The sequence below is a fragment of the Gymnoscopelus braueri genome (assembly GCF_963280865.1).
Source record: "Gymnoscopelus braueri genome assembly, chromosome: 7".
Classification (NCBI taxonomy): domain Eukaryota; kingdom Metazoa; phylum Chordata; class Actinopteri; order Myctophiformes; family Myctophidae; genus Gymnoscopelus; species Gymnoscopelus braueri.
In genome coordinates, this window is record NC_137608.1 from 47,850,376 (window position 1) to 47,864,776 (window position 14,401).

Below are 14,401 nucleotides of genomic sequence, written 5' to 3' on the forward strand. Positions count from 1 at the left end.
CTTCTCTAAAACACCCTGGAAAATGCTCCACACGTCCTAGACTCTTCTTCCTTCTTTAAAACACCCTGGACAACACTCCACACATCCTGGACTCTACTCCCTTCTCTAAAACACCCTGTACAACGCTCCACACGTCCTAGACTCTTCACCCTTCTCTAAAACACCCTGGACAACGCTCCACACGTCCTAGACTCTTCACCCTTCTCTAAAACACCTTAGAAACACTCCACACGTCTTAGACACTTCTCCCTTCTGGCTCCCAAATGGTGGAACAAACTCCCCATTGCAGTTAGAGCTGCAGACTCACTCCTGATCTACCACCATAATCTGAAGACTGTAGCACTAGACCTAGCCTTGATGACCTTGCAGGCTTATGCAAAGGTATTTTGTTTGATATTATACTGTTTAGACTAATGATTGGTTCTTGGTTTACCTATGATCCTAGATTACTATTTCTATGTATTTGATGTATTACCTTGTGTTTTCCTTACTTACTGTAAATCACTCTGGATTAAACCCATTTACTGCCAATCACGTAGATCTACGCGAACCGCTTTAAAGCCGCCACGTGCCAATCGCGTAGATCTACGTGAAGTGAAAAAAAATAAAAATAAAAAAATAACCCAAAGACCAAGGAGATATGATTAGTTGAAGATCTAGACTCCTATCCACTTCCTTGTTAACTTAAAACTTAAAAATGCTGTATTTCGGCTCCTGAGTACTTTTTTTTTTTCAATGAAAAACTCTGGCACTGGCTAAAAAAATATGAAAATACCTCTGGCAGTTAAGAGCGTCTGATAAATGCCTACGTTGCAATTGTAATGTGTTGGCCACCAGATGGCTCCAGATAATAACATTTCATAGCGTACTGTAGATTCTACAATAGTCTACAGTTTTCTACAAAGTAGAATTCATTTATATAATGTAATTTAAAGAGTCTACACCATGAAAATCACTTTTTTCTTGGTTTTTTGTATTTTTTGGGGTCCCCAGTGTCTCTTGTACCCCAAAAAATGTTTTTTTTTTAAATTCAGTCATTCCTTCTCATTTCATGGATTTCCAGAATGGGTGTGTCTGAACAGGCGATCTCAGAATGGCAATGTTTATGAGGTCATAAACATTTTTGATGGCAAACCCAATGTTAAATGAAAAGTGCCCGAATCGCTCCGAAACTTTTTCTACCCCCCCTAAGTGGGGGACTACGAACAAATACTTCGGGCTCGGATTTTGGCTCCGCCCCCCGGAAGTGGGTGAAACAGGCACCTCAAACACTTGGTGGAATTGTTCAAAAATGTTCAAAGTGTTTTTTTTTCGATTTTGTATTTTTCTTAGATGCTTCTTTTATGCAGAATTTTTCCATTTTTTTTTTTTTTTTTATATATATATTTTTTTATTAACAGAATTTTGTATTAACAGAATTGCTCAGTAGCCCCCCCCTGCCCAAGAGGACGTTTTGGTATTGCAGCTGAAAGTGCTGTATAAGCCAGAGACAATTGACTTGGGATGAGTATATCTGAGTGATGATTTAGGCTCAAACCTTTTGAAAAAGGTTTGAGGGACATACACCATATGATATTAAATATCAAATATTTTTTTTAAATTCATGGTGTAGCTCCTTTAAACATATTAAATAATTCATAGTTACACAGTGCTTTACATAAACAACAATAAACCATTAAATATCATTTAATGAAAATAGTTCAAATGAACTAGAGTAGAAACAAACAAAACAATATATAAATAAACATAATCCTGTAAAATATTACTAAAGTGATTAAAAACATACAAAACAAACTAGTAAAGACAATAATTAAAGTATAAAATCAGGTGGTGAAATTAAGTGTATTGAGGTGTGTTTTAGCCTGCATGGTTCTTTTTAAAGTTAATTTAAAACATTAATCCTGGTGTCTCTATTTTAGGCAGGTCATTATGTGTGGGTGAAAACTCTCAGAAATAGATCTATATGTTTCTTTTATACTCGGTGTACGACGGTGACACCACATGTTGTGAGCTTGTAGATCTGCTATTTCCACTGTGTGACAGCGTGTTAGGATAGAGTATGAATCAGGCTTAAAGGAGTAGTTCACCCCAAAAATGACTTATTTTCTATCAATTACACCCCATGAAGCATTGAATTCATGTAGATTTTTTAGTTTTTGTCTCATTCCTGAGACAATATTTGATGACGGGCGGTCTCTCCGGTAGGAGACTCAAAGAGTCTCCTTTGAGTCTCCTACCGGATACATTAGCATCTTTCCACCGGTAATCAAATGATTGTCTCAGGAATGAGACAAAAACTAAACAATCTCCATGAATTCAAGGCTTCATGGGGTGTGATTGATAGAAAATAAGTAATTTTTGGGGTGAACTTCTCCTTTAAGTGTTTAAGAGGATCTGAAATGTTTCTCAGCAGATTAAGTAATGTTGTATAATCATTATCAGATCAATATTAACACCATTAATCATCTCTGAATAGAATCATGTGATTTCATGTTATAGTTTATGAGGTGATGAGTGTTGAGTGCTGCTCTGAGATCAGCTCACCTCTCTTGTTCAGAACATTGGAGTAGTAGATCTCAGTGTTGTGTTTGCAGGCTGCCTCTGGTAGTGATCTCCTGTAAGCCAGTTCTCCAGGATCTTTATTGAGGCGCTCTGCGTTCTTCACACCAAACTCAGTGTATCCAACAAACTGATCTACTCTACTGTCCCACCTGAGGAACTCATCACCATCGAAATTCATTGAGTATATGTACTGTATGTCCTTCAGCTCACTGGAGTTAAACACACAGCGGGCAGCCTGATAGAACACATATCCATCTGGAAATAGACAATTAAAAATGTCATTAATGTTCAGTTTTATTATCATCTGTATCAACACTAGGCTATAACAGCCCCCTATCGGCTAAATATGTCACTACATAAAGTCTAAAATAGGTTCAGGCATCTTAGTAGCTTAAATACAATTACAGAGTAAACAAGGACTCTGTCTGTCTGTCTGTCTGTCTGTCTGTCTGTCAGACCCCATCATGTATATCCAGGATAACCCCTTCTTTTTATACCTAGGCTATTTGAAAATAGCAGATCTACAAGCTCATAGCGCGGCACCGAGTGCCGCGCTACGAGCTTGTAGATCTGCTATTTTCAAACATTTTAGTACTTTTACTTTTGGTACTTTAAGTACATTTGTTGCCAATACTTTTGCACTTTTACTCACGTCAATTTTGAATTCCTGACTTTTACTTGTAACAGAGTACTTCTAGATTGCAGCTTTGATACTTTTACTTAAGTAAAACATTTGAGTACTTTTCCCACCACTGACTCTAGTCAGCAAACAAGGTAAATAGTCACATAAGTAGAGAGTAGAGAGAACAATGTAGAGCCTCAAAGAAACTATAGGATACCAGGTCAATCATTATAACAATCAGCTGAGTTGTATTAAACAAATAAAGGTCATTATTTATACTGTAATTAAAGACTGCATTGCAAACCTAAACAAAAACACTAAACTGTTGCTTTTGAAATTAAATTGCAATATTTTATATAAACTCCAAATGTATCAAATAAATCATCATTCAATTCAAATAATTGAATGAGTGCATTGACTTCTGGGGGTCCCAAGATGATTAGCTTAATAGGTAACATTGTTTTCTCACTCAACAGTAAACAAACCAACATACAGTATAAGTGGATACAGAGTATCTGCACATTTATAAAGTGACAATTTAATGACTTTTAAGACCTTTTTAATAGCAAATTGGCCAAATTGTCAAATACAAAAGAAAGAGGCAAACGTAGAATGTAGAAATAACCGATCTACAAGCTCATATGATTATTTTGGGAGGTCCCCAGTTCAAATAGGATTATTTTGGGGGGTCCCCAGTTCAAATATGACAATTTTGGGGGGTCCCCAGTTCAAATAGGATTATTTTGGGGGGTCTCCAGTTCAAATAGGATTGTTTTGGGGGGTCCCAACCAGTTGAGATAGGATAAATATTTTAACCCCCCTCCCCAGTGATAGGCCACACCCACAGCTTCAAACCAACCCCCCAAGGTGATAAGCCACGCCCACCCCAGCCAACAGCATATCTACTTAAGTAAAAGTATCAAAAATTGTAATATAGAGAAATACTTTGTTACAATTAAAAGTCCGGAATTCAAAATGTACTTGTAAAAGTAGTAAAAGTAAAAAATACTCATTATACAAAATTTCCCATTTCAAGTTTTGAAATGTATACACATCTTTTGAAAATAGCAGATCTACAAGCTCACAATGCATCAAATCGTGATTAGTGACGCATTGTGAGCTTGTAGATCGGCTTTTCAAATGGCCCATAGGGCTGAAGTGGTTACTGTATGTTTTGTAATGATAATCAAAATCTACAAAGTAACTAGTAACTAAAGTTTTCAAATAATGGATTTGGAAATTGGAAATACTCGAGTAAAGTACAAATGTCTCAAAATTGTACTTAAGTACAGTACTTGAGTACATGTACTTAGTTACTCACCTCTGTAATTTGATTCATGAATCACAGGAACATTTTGATGGTAACTGTTGTATAATCGTATTATCTTGGATTTTGACATGATTCATATGTCTTTTAATTGAAAATCCAAATAAATAAAGTAAAGTGTATCAGATACTCAGTGGTCATTGGTCATGGGCCGCGGTAACACGCCGTCCCACCAGTCTTTTGAGCAGGAGCTCGCACACGCACATGCATCGATTAAAACAACCCTTAAGTTCACACCTCAACAAAGGCTGCCGACTGCCGGGTGTCACGGCCTGTTCCTCAAAAGGTGAATTAAAAAAGCCTGGCCTTAAGCCAAATACAGGCTTGACAAAGTCGGGTCCGAAAAGCCTCGTTTATTCCGTTCCTCAGACGCCAAGCCAGGCTGAAAAGGAGCAACTTTGTCGAGCTAGGCTGTGTCAAGACAGGCTGTGTCCAGCCAGGATAATGAAGCCAGGCTGAATGGGCGGGGATTCGCCGGCGACGTATTTCTATAAAAGACCATGAACTCGAGCGCAGATTCCTTGAACTTGACCAATCACGGAGTCCAAAACCAGAGCAGCGTTCTTCTCTGTGGCTGAATAGCAGCACTGCAGCAGCTCATGAAATCATACAAGGAAGTAAAATGTATTTAAGCAAGAAAGGAAACGCGACCACAATAAATAGATCCAGGGAGAAAGCATGGCAAGCACACACTGTGTGTGTGTGTGTGTGTGTGTGTGTGTGTGTGTGTGTGTGTGTGTGTGTGTGTGTGTGTGTGTGTGTTTGAGACGGACGGGCAACGGGACGAACGGGAACGGGACGGGACGGGGGGGGGGGGGGCGGGGGGTGACGGGGGGGGGGGGGTGTACTGCTGCGACGGGGGCCACAACGGGACAGGACGGGACGGGACGGGGGACGGGACGGGACGGGGGGGGGGGTTGACCGCGACAGGGGGCCGTGACGGGATGAGCGGGGGGGACGGGACGGGACGAGACACGCAATAAATAACGCCACATTTGCAAGACCACTTTGGTAGAGGTTTGGGTTGTGTAGTTACCTTGCCATCATGATGTAACTCCAAAGGTGGACAAGAAATAAAAAATAATTTCTCCATTGACTAGAAATTGATAATTTAAAATATGCTCCTCATTGACTTACAAAGAGGCTCCTTTAAACCCTTAACTAATAATTTATATATATATATATATATATATATATATATATATATATATATATATATATATATATATATATATATATATATATATATATATATATATATATATAAATTATTAGTTACGGGTATATGTGTGTGTATGTATGTGTCAGACATTTTTTATAATATTTTAAAAAAATATATATATATTATCAAACATCTAACAACAAGATGAACTATAGTGTTAACTATAACAGAGTGACAATTACATATCACATGAGTCATTGTGAAACAATTATGATTATGATTCATGGTCACACACTATTTCAGTAATTAATTTGATTATATCTTATTGTATTTATTTCATTTTATTTGAATGCAGGGTCATTAAAATCTCCAGTCCATATACAAACACATGTTTTGAATTAACTGTGGAAAAACTTGAAGAACAAGGCACTAGATTAAGTAAGCTTGGCTGTTAGCCTGCTCCTGACCAGGCTAACTTCACAGCTAAATTGCCATGGTAACTAAGCTAGGCTTGCTTCAATTCTCTTTTGAGGAATCGGATAAGGCTAAACTTAGCCAGGGTGAACTGGCTAAACTAATCTTCAAGATAATTCACCTTTTGAGGAACCGACTCAGCTCTAATCCTGGCTAAATTAAGCCAGGATAGGTGGGAAAGCCAGGCTTTAGCTCTAATTCACCTTTTGAGGAACAGGCAGGTGAATTAACATAGGAATGAGCCTAGATGCATATCAATTGTCCATTGTGTGACCTGTAGTGTAGGTGTTAAGCCACGTGTGCATGACGTCTTTAAAATAGTGTCCCACCAGAGATAGATTCACCAAATCAACACTGGATACGCTTCCTCAGACGGTTTTTGGATGGTATACGCTATTAAAAAAAAAAATCTGCACAGTATACTACGTATATAGTGTAACACGGTCACACCAAGTTGTACCATCTACACCTCACCTACAGCTCAGGCTGTACAGAATGCATAGATTTGTAAAACAAATATATATATAATAAAGCACCTTGAGCACATATTCATGTTTACTAGAAATACATATTATTTAGAAAATATTTCACCATAAATGCTTAATATAAATGTTTAAACATTTTCATTAATGTTAAATATATTCAACCGTTTTAGTTAATAACTATTGTGTTCATAGTATTCATGTACCTTTCACTGGTGGTTTCTTCAAGGCAGTGCGAGTGATGTCCAGGTTGGCTTTGCAGACCGCCTGCTGACCCAGAGCTGCTTCATAAGCTGATATGTAGGTGATTGGATCTACAAACGGAGGCTGAGGGTACACCGCCTTCCCTTTGTTGAAGTCTGCATACATCACCACTTCACCATCCAGTGCAAACATGAACTCTTTATATGGGTCTTTAACTGTGTCTGAACAGCCAAGGACATTAATCTCCTCATGGAACACTGGAAATAAAACAAAGATGAAATTAAATTCAACAACAAACGTCTTCACAGTGACAATAACACATAATCATAAACAATCATGTTTGCAGTGGTGGAAGAAGTGTTTGTCACAACAACAGTTCCTAACATCTGTTTATGTATTTGGACCATCATTCAAGATCCAATACTGTATATGCAGGCAGTAAGAGGAGTGTGTGTGTGTGTGTGTGTGTGTGTGTGTGTGTGTGTGTGTGTGTGTGTGTGTGTGTGTGTGTGTGTGTGTGTGTGTGTGTGTGTGTGTGTGTGTGTGTGTGTGTGTGCGTGCGCGCGCGCGCGTGTGTGTGTGTGTGTGTGTGTGTTTGTGTGTGTGTGTCATTTGTTTATATTGTGCATTGTTCATATTTGTTTGTATATAATAACAGTAGATATAAATGTATATATTAAATAATAACATATATATAATCTACTTACTTCCTGGGATCGCTTTGACATGAAGTACAGAGGAGAGGATGAGGAGGGTGGCTGTAATCTTTATCATCACTGATCAAAACTGAACTGAATTTAATAGATGGGAATAAACAGATGAGAATAAACAGATGTTTACTGAAAGAGAAGTTCTGGTGTCTGAAAGGGAATGAAGGAGGACTCGTTCTTTAGTTCAGAAGAATCAGCCAATCAGATTAAAGATATGATGTTACATCATCTGTTTCCAAGAAGACGACAGTCTGGATTATTGCACATATTGTGAACAGTATATAGCTGCTTACGCACCTTATGTCTCCTCATGTACATGCTGTACCTTATGCACCTATGTCTAACCTCATGTATATACTGTACCTTATGCACCTTATGTTTCCTCATTTACATACTGTACCTTAAAGGGCAAGACCACTTTGGTAGAGGTTTGGGTTGTGCAGTTACCTTGCCATGATGTAACTCCAAAGGTGGGAAAGAAATACAAAATAATTGCTCCATTGATTAGAAATTGATAATTCAAAATATGCTCCTCATTGACTTACATTGTACGGTAAAACAGCTCTCAAAGTCACTCATTTAGCACGTAAACGAACGCAAACTAAGTTGATTCAGACAATATAGAACATCACCAAACCCAGTACTGTTTTTCTTTTTTAATAAAAATGTCAACTTCCTGTTGATTTTGCCATTTTTAATAAGTAGAAAACCTGGACTGGATCCGCGGATCCGGATCCAGATCTTCAAATAGTAAAATCAACAGGAAGTTGACATTTTTATTAAAAAAACAAACTACTGGGTTTGGTGATGCTCTATATTGTCTGAATCAGCTATGTTTGGGTTCATTCATGTGCTAAAAGAGTGACTTTGAGAGCTGTTTTACCGTACAATGTAAGTCAATGAGGAGCATATTTTGAATGATCAATTTCTAATCAATGGAGCAATCATTTTTGATTTCTTGCCCACCTTTGGAGTTACATCATGGCAAGGTAACTACACAACCCAAACCTCTACCAAAGTGGTCTTACCCTTTAAGCACCTTATGTCTCCTCATGTACATAGTGTACCTTATGCACCTTATGTCTAGCGTCATGTACATACTGTACCTTATGCACCTTACGTCTCCTCATGTACATATTGTACCTTATGCACCTTATGTCTAACCTCATATACATACTGTATGTAAATATCTTTGTTTAATTCATCTTTTATTCTCTCCTTGCCCCTCCCCGTCTTCTTTTCTTTCTCTTTCTGAAAATAACTAAAACGATGGAGCTGCACTAAAATAATTTCATCCAGTTCTTTACACCTTTAACCTGTGATGTGAAAATAAAGATGATTCTGATTCTGTTGAAGAGAAACACAAGAAAGAAAGATGGAAAGAAAGAAAGAAAGAAAGAAGGAAAGAAAGGGGGACAACTTGAATCAGAAAGTAAAATATCTGGTAACTTCAGAAGAGAAAACCCAAATAAAATGCTGGAGCACTCCACTGGTCTATTCTGCACATTATGTATTATTATGCAGGGTGACAAGGGGGTGTGGTCTCTGAAGACCATATTCACACGGCGGCCATTTTGCTATTAAGTTAATGAAATGCCACCCCGTTTCTTCAATGCAAAATGCAAAAATGGCCGCCATGTGAATATGGTCTATTATTTCGAATTCCATAGTGTAAAATAATACCAGTCAGAGTTCCAATAGCTTTTGTCCCCCCCCCCCTCCCCACCTCTCTCTCCAACAAAATCTTGTCCCCCCCTACTGACAAAGGCTAAAATCACTTGTCTATGTGGGTGCGTGCGTGCGTGCATGCGTGCGTGCGTGCGTGCGTGCGTGCGTGCGTGCGTGCGTGCGTGCGTGTGTGTGTGTGTGTGTGTGTTTGTTCAGCGTCACTGGTAAAATGCTGTTCATGTTCATTAAGCCTCAATCCAAGCCTCATTACATCTCACTGCTGAAACCATCAAATGTCTTTAAAAAAACACTGGTCATGTGATCAAAGTGTGTGTGTGTGTGTGTGTGTGTGTGTGTGTGTGTGTGTGTGTGTGTGTGTGTGTGTGTGTGTGTGTGTGTGTGTGTGTGTGTGTGTGTGCGTGCGTGCGTGCGTGCGTGCGTGCGTGCGTGCGTGTGTGTGTGTCATTTGTTTGTATTGTGCATCGTTCATATTTGGTTTATAACAGTAGATATAAATGTATATATTATATAATAACATAAATATAATCTACTTACTTCCTGGGATCGCTTTGACAAGAAGTACAGAGGAGAGGATGAGGAGGGTGGCTGTAATCTTTATCTTCACTGATCAAAACTGAACTGAATTTAAGAGATGGGAATAAACAGATGAGAATAAACAGATGAGAATAAACAGATCAGAATAAACAGATCAGAATAAACAGATGAGAATAAACAGATGAGAATAAACAGATCAGAATAAACAGATCAGAATAAACAGATCAGAATAAACAGATGTTTACTGATAGAGAAGTTCTGGAGTCTGAAAGAGAATGAAGGAGGACTCGTTCTTTAGTTCAGAAGAATCAGCCAATCAGATTAAAGATATGATGTTACATCATCTGTTTCTGGAAAGAGGACAGTCTGGATTATTGCACATATCATGAACAGTATAGCTGCTGCTGATGCACCTTATGTCTCCTCATGTACATACTGTACCTTATGCACCTTATATCTAACCTCATGTACATAATGTATGTAAATATCTTTGTTTAATTCATTCATCTCCTTGCCCCTCCCCCATCTTATTTTCTTTCTCTTTCTGAAAATAACTAAAACGATGGAGCTGTACAAAAAATAATTTCACCCACTTCTTTACACCTTTAACCTGTGATGTGACAATAAAGATGATTCTGACTCTGTTGAAGAGAAACACAAGAATTTAAGAAAGAAAGAAAGAAAGAAAGAAAGAAAGAAAGAAAGAAAGAAAGAAAGAAAGAAAGAAGGAAAGGGGGACAACTTGAATCAGAAAGTAAAATATCTGGTCACTTCAGAAGAGAATACCCAAATAAAATGCTGGAGCACTCCACTGGTCTACTCTGCACATATGTATTATTATGCAGGGTGACAAGGGTCTCTGAAGACCATATTCACACGGCGGCCATTTTGCTATTAAGTTAATGAAATGCCACCCCGTTGCCACCCTGTTTATTCAATGCAAAATGCAAAGATGGCCACCAGGTGAATATGGTCTATTATTTCCAATTCCATAGTGTAAAATAATACCAGTCAGAGTTCCATAGCTTTTGCCCCCCCCTACTGACAGAGGCTACTGGTAAAATGCTGTTCATGTTCATTAGGCCTCAATCCAAGCCTCATTACATCTCACTGCTGAAACCATCAAATGTCTTTAAAAAAACACTGGTCATATGATCAAAGTGTGTGTGTGTGTGTGTGTGTGTGTGTGTGTGTGTGTGTGTGTGTGTGTGTGTGTGTGTGTGTGTGTGTGTGTGTGTGTGTGTGTGTGTGTGTGTGTGTGTGTGTGGTTGAAGCTTCTCACTGGAAACTCCCCGAACTTGTATTTCACTTCCTGATTCACTCAACAGCCAATCAGAGTTATTGGGAGAGATCTTTACCGAGTGCCGCGCTATGAGCTTTTAGATCTTTTTTTTTTTTATTGTGAACATTTGTGCAAATCTTTGAATATACATTTTTTAAAGCGAACATTCGTAATTCAAATCTTTGCTTCTGGGGGTCCCTGGCACAACATATTTTGAGATGGGGGTCCGCGGCCACATACATATCAATTTGGGGGTCCTTGGCACGAAAAGGTTTGAGAACCACTGGTCTAAATAACCCATTAAGACCGGGAACGCACCTGTGTCATTTTCAGATGTCTTTGGCTATTCAAAAAATAGCAGATATACAAGCTCATAGCGCGGCACTCGAGATCTGCTATTTCTTTTTTTTAAACCATGAACATTTTTGCAAATCTTGTTTTTAAAGCAAAAATGTGTAACTCAAATCTTTTTTAGGGGTTATTCTGGGGATTCTACAAATGTCTTCTAAATCCCAACAGTTCTTTTGAAAAAACGTATGTATAGGCTATAATATCAGGATCTTTTTTCATGTCAAGGACCCCCAAAATTATATGTATTTGGCCGTGGACCCCCATCTCAAAATATGTTTTTCAAGGGACCCCTTAGAAGCAAAGATTTGAGTTAAAAATGTTTGCTTTAAAAGATTTGCACACATTTTCACAATTCTTCTAAAATAGCAGATCTACAAGCTCCCGCTATGAGCTTGTAGATCTGCTATTTTTGAGTAGCGGCAGTGGCTCAGGGGTAGAGTGGCCAGATGGGAACCGTGAGGGTTCCCAGTTTGATCCCGGGCTCCCCCAGAGTTAGTGTCAAAGTGTCCTTGAGCAAGACACTGAACCCATAAATGCTCCCGATGAGCAGGTTGGTGCCTTAATGGTTTCCTCCTCCATCGGTGTATGAATGTGTGTGTGAATGGGTTAATGTAATGAACAATCTATGTAAAGCGCTTTGGATAAAAGAGCTTTATAAATGCACCATTTACCATTTACCATTTAGCCAAAGAAATCTAAAAATGACATGGATGCGTCCCGGTCTTAATGGGTTAATTAAGAACAGTGCATGGTGAAAGGTTCTACAGATGATATTCTGCTGACCGGCTGATAGGAGGGGGGTCATGGGGTCGTTGCTATGATCACAGCATGGTGTCAGTGATACTGGACACCAAGTGTCCACGCGGCACGAGTGCCGCGCTATGAGCTTGATCTGCATTTTTTTATTTATTGTGAAAATCTTTCAATATATATATTTTTTAAAGCAAACATTTGTAACTCAAATCTTATTGCTTCTGGGGGATTCTACAAATGTCTTCTAAATCGTAACAGTTTTATTTTTTTAATTTTACTTATATTGCTATATATCAGTGGTTCTTCAACTTTTTCAGGTCAAGGACCTCCCAAAATGAAAACATCTGAAAATAGTTTGTTCCAGGGACCCCCAAAGATTTGAGTCAAAATGTTTTAAAAAAAGAGGGGCACGGTGGCGCAGTCGGTAGCGCTGTCGCCTCACAGCTAGAAGGTCCTGGGTTCGATTCCCGCCGGGGACGCTGTGGGCGCTGGGGGCGTGTCTTCTCCTCCGCGTCATCAGCGCCCATACCCTAGGTGGGGTTGGCGAAAGGGCCTACTCTGTGTGGAGTTTGCATGTTCTCCCCGTGTCTCCTAGGGTAGTTAATACCCTCACAAAAACATGTAGTAATCCTGGTCACTATACCGCCTCCCCCATGACAGCCGGGGCGCCTGATGGAGGGGAAGGGAACTGGTTGGAATAACGTGTTCCTTCCACGCGCTACGTCCAACCAGGGAAACTCCCCCCTGTCAGGTGACAAGAAGGTCAGTTGGCTCTCATGCCTGAAGGAAGCATGAGCTCGGCCCTGGCCTCCCTACTGTGGGGTGACAGGTGTAATACTGGTGTAGGGCTGGTGTAGTGCCAGGATCACTTAGGAAATTGGCACCGGGTGAAAAAAATGGGTTACAAAAATCGCGGGATAAAAATTTAGAAAAAAAAAAAAAAAGTTTTAAAAGAGTTTTCAAAAAAGAAAATAGCAGATCTACAAGCTCATAGCGCGGCACTCTGTGCCATGCTATGAGCTTGTATATCTGCTATTTTTGAGTAGCCCAAAGAAATCTTAAAATTCCCCGTCTAAATGGGTTAAAGGTATCATGACATTCATTTTCACTTTTTTTATTTTCAATGTTTTATTTGGGGTTTTATGACCTCAATTACACCCAAAAAACCTGAACTTAGAACATTCAGTGGATTTTCTGTGGTCTGGGGTTTTCTGAATAATTAGGCTGAAAAGTAATCTGAGCTTGGCCCTTCGACAGTGAGGTCACAGTCGATTAATCCCGCCCACTCTCCTCCTCGCCCCTCCCCTCCCCTATCCTTTCCTTTGGGGGGGGCGGAGCAGAGGCGATGATTGACAGGCAAAATCCCTCACCAGCGACACCCGCAAGCAAAGATTTCTTTTTTCATTGCAGTTGAAAAGGCTTTAGAAATTTGAGAGAAAAACACCTGCCATGGATCACTGGAATGGAATTTTCACTTAAAACTTTTTGTACACTTTTGAAGGACCAGGACAAAGACTTTGAATGTGGTGTAAAAGTGAATGTCATTAAAGCTTTAAGGCACTTGAAGGAGAATCTCACAAGTGTGTCTTTTCCTGTGAATATACTCTCACACCAGGAAGCATGCATTTTCTATATTTATTAAGACCAGTAAGGTTGCATCCACACATAAGATGCAAGTTGACGCCAGTTGTCTCAAGCCCTTGTTCCGGTTCCGGCCGTTACTTTGATATCTTCCGGGGCTTTGAGCAGCTGGAGGGCAGCGCCGTTTTTCCGGAAGTCTTGTTCTTTGACTAGAGAGGAAGTGTAGTTCTTTGACTAGAGCTATTTGTACAAGTGAGGACAGAGGAAGTGTAGTTCTTTGACTAGTGCTATTTGTACAAGTGAGGACGGAGGAATAAATAGCACTACTCAACATGAAAACATTATACATGTGCAATATTAATATTATCCATATTATCCAGCAATATGAAAAAAAAATTGCCAAAAATAGCCAAAAATAGCCAACCTACAAGCTCACAACGCCTCGCAGCGCGACGCGTTGTGAGCTTGTAGATCGTCTATTTTTGGCAAAGGGATTTGGTGTTGACAGAAAAAAGTGTACGTCCGTTTTGACTGAGAATAGAGGGTTTAAGTAGGCTACATGTGCCTAAACAAGAGGAGAAGATGGAGGCGCCTCGTGTCTGCGGCCTAGTAGGCTGCGGCCTACCTGTTAGCAGCGGACGATCGCCACCGTCTATGCCTCCTGTGCC

At 39.5% G+C, this 14,401-nt stretch overlaps 1 protein-coding gene across 1 annotated transcript in view; it reads right to left on the reverse strand.

The window, feature by feature from the left end:
• LOC308089090 (H-2 class II histocompatibility antigen, E-S beta chain-like) overlaps positions 1-10,031 on the reverse strand; it is a gene marked incomplete at its 3' end in the record, with an annotated part of 109,715 nt that extends 99,684 nt beyond the window's left edge. Inside the window, exons 1-2 of the mRNA XM_080433662.1 lie at positions 10,012-10,031; positions 7,541-7,624 (exon numbers count right to left, since the gene is read on the reverse strand). Of these exons, the coding sequence (XP_080289788.1) occupies positions 7,541-7,607 (67 nt within the window). The 5' untranslated portion in view covers positions 7,608-7,624; positions 10,012-10,031. The remainder of the gene's footprint in view (positions 1-7,540; positions 7,625-10,011) is intronic.
• Positions 10,032-14,401: the final 4,370 nt, after the last annotated feature.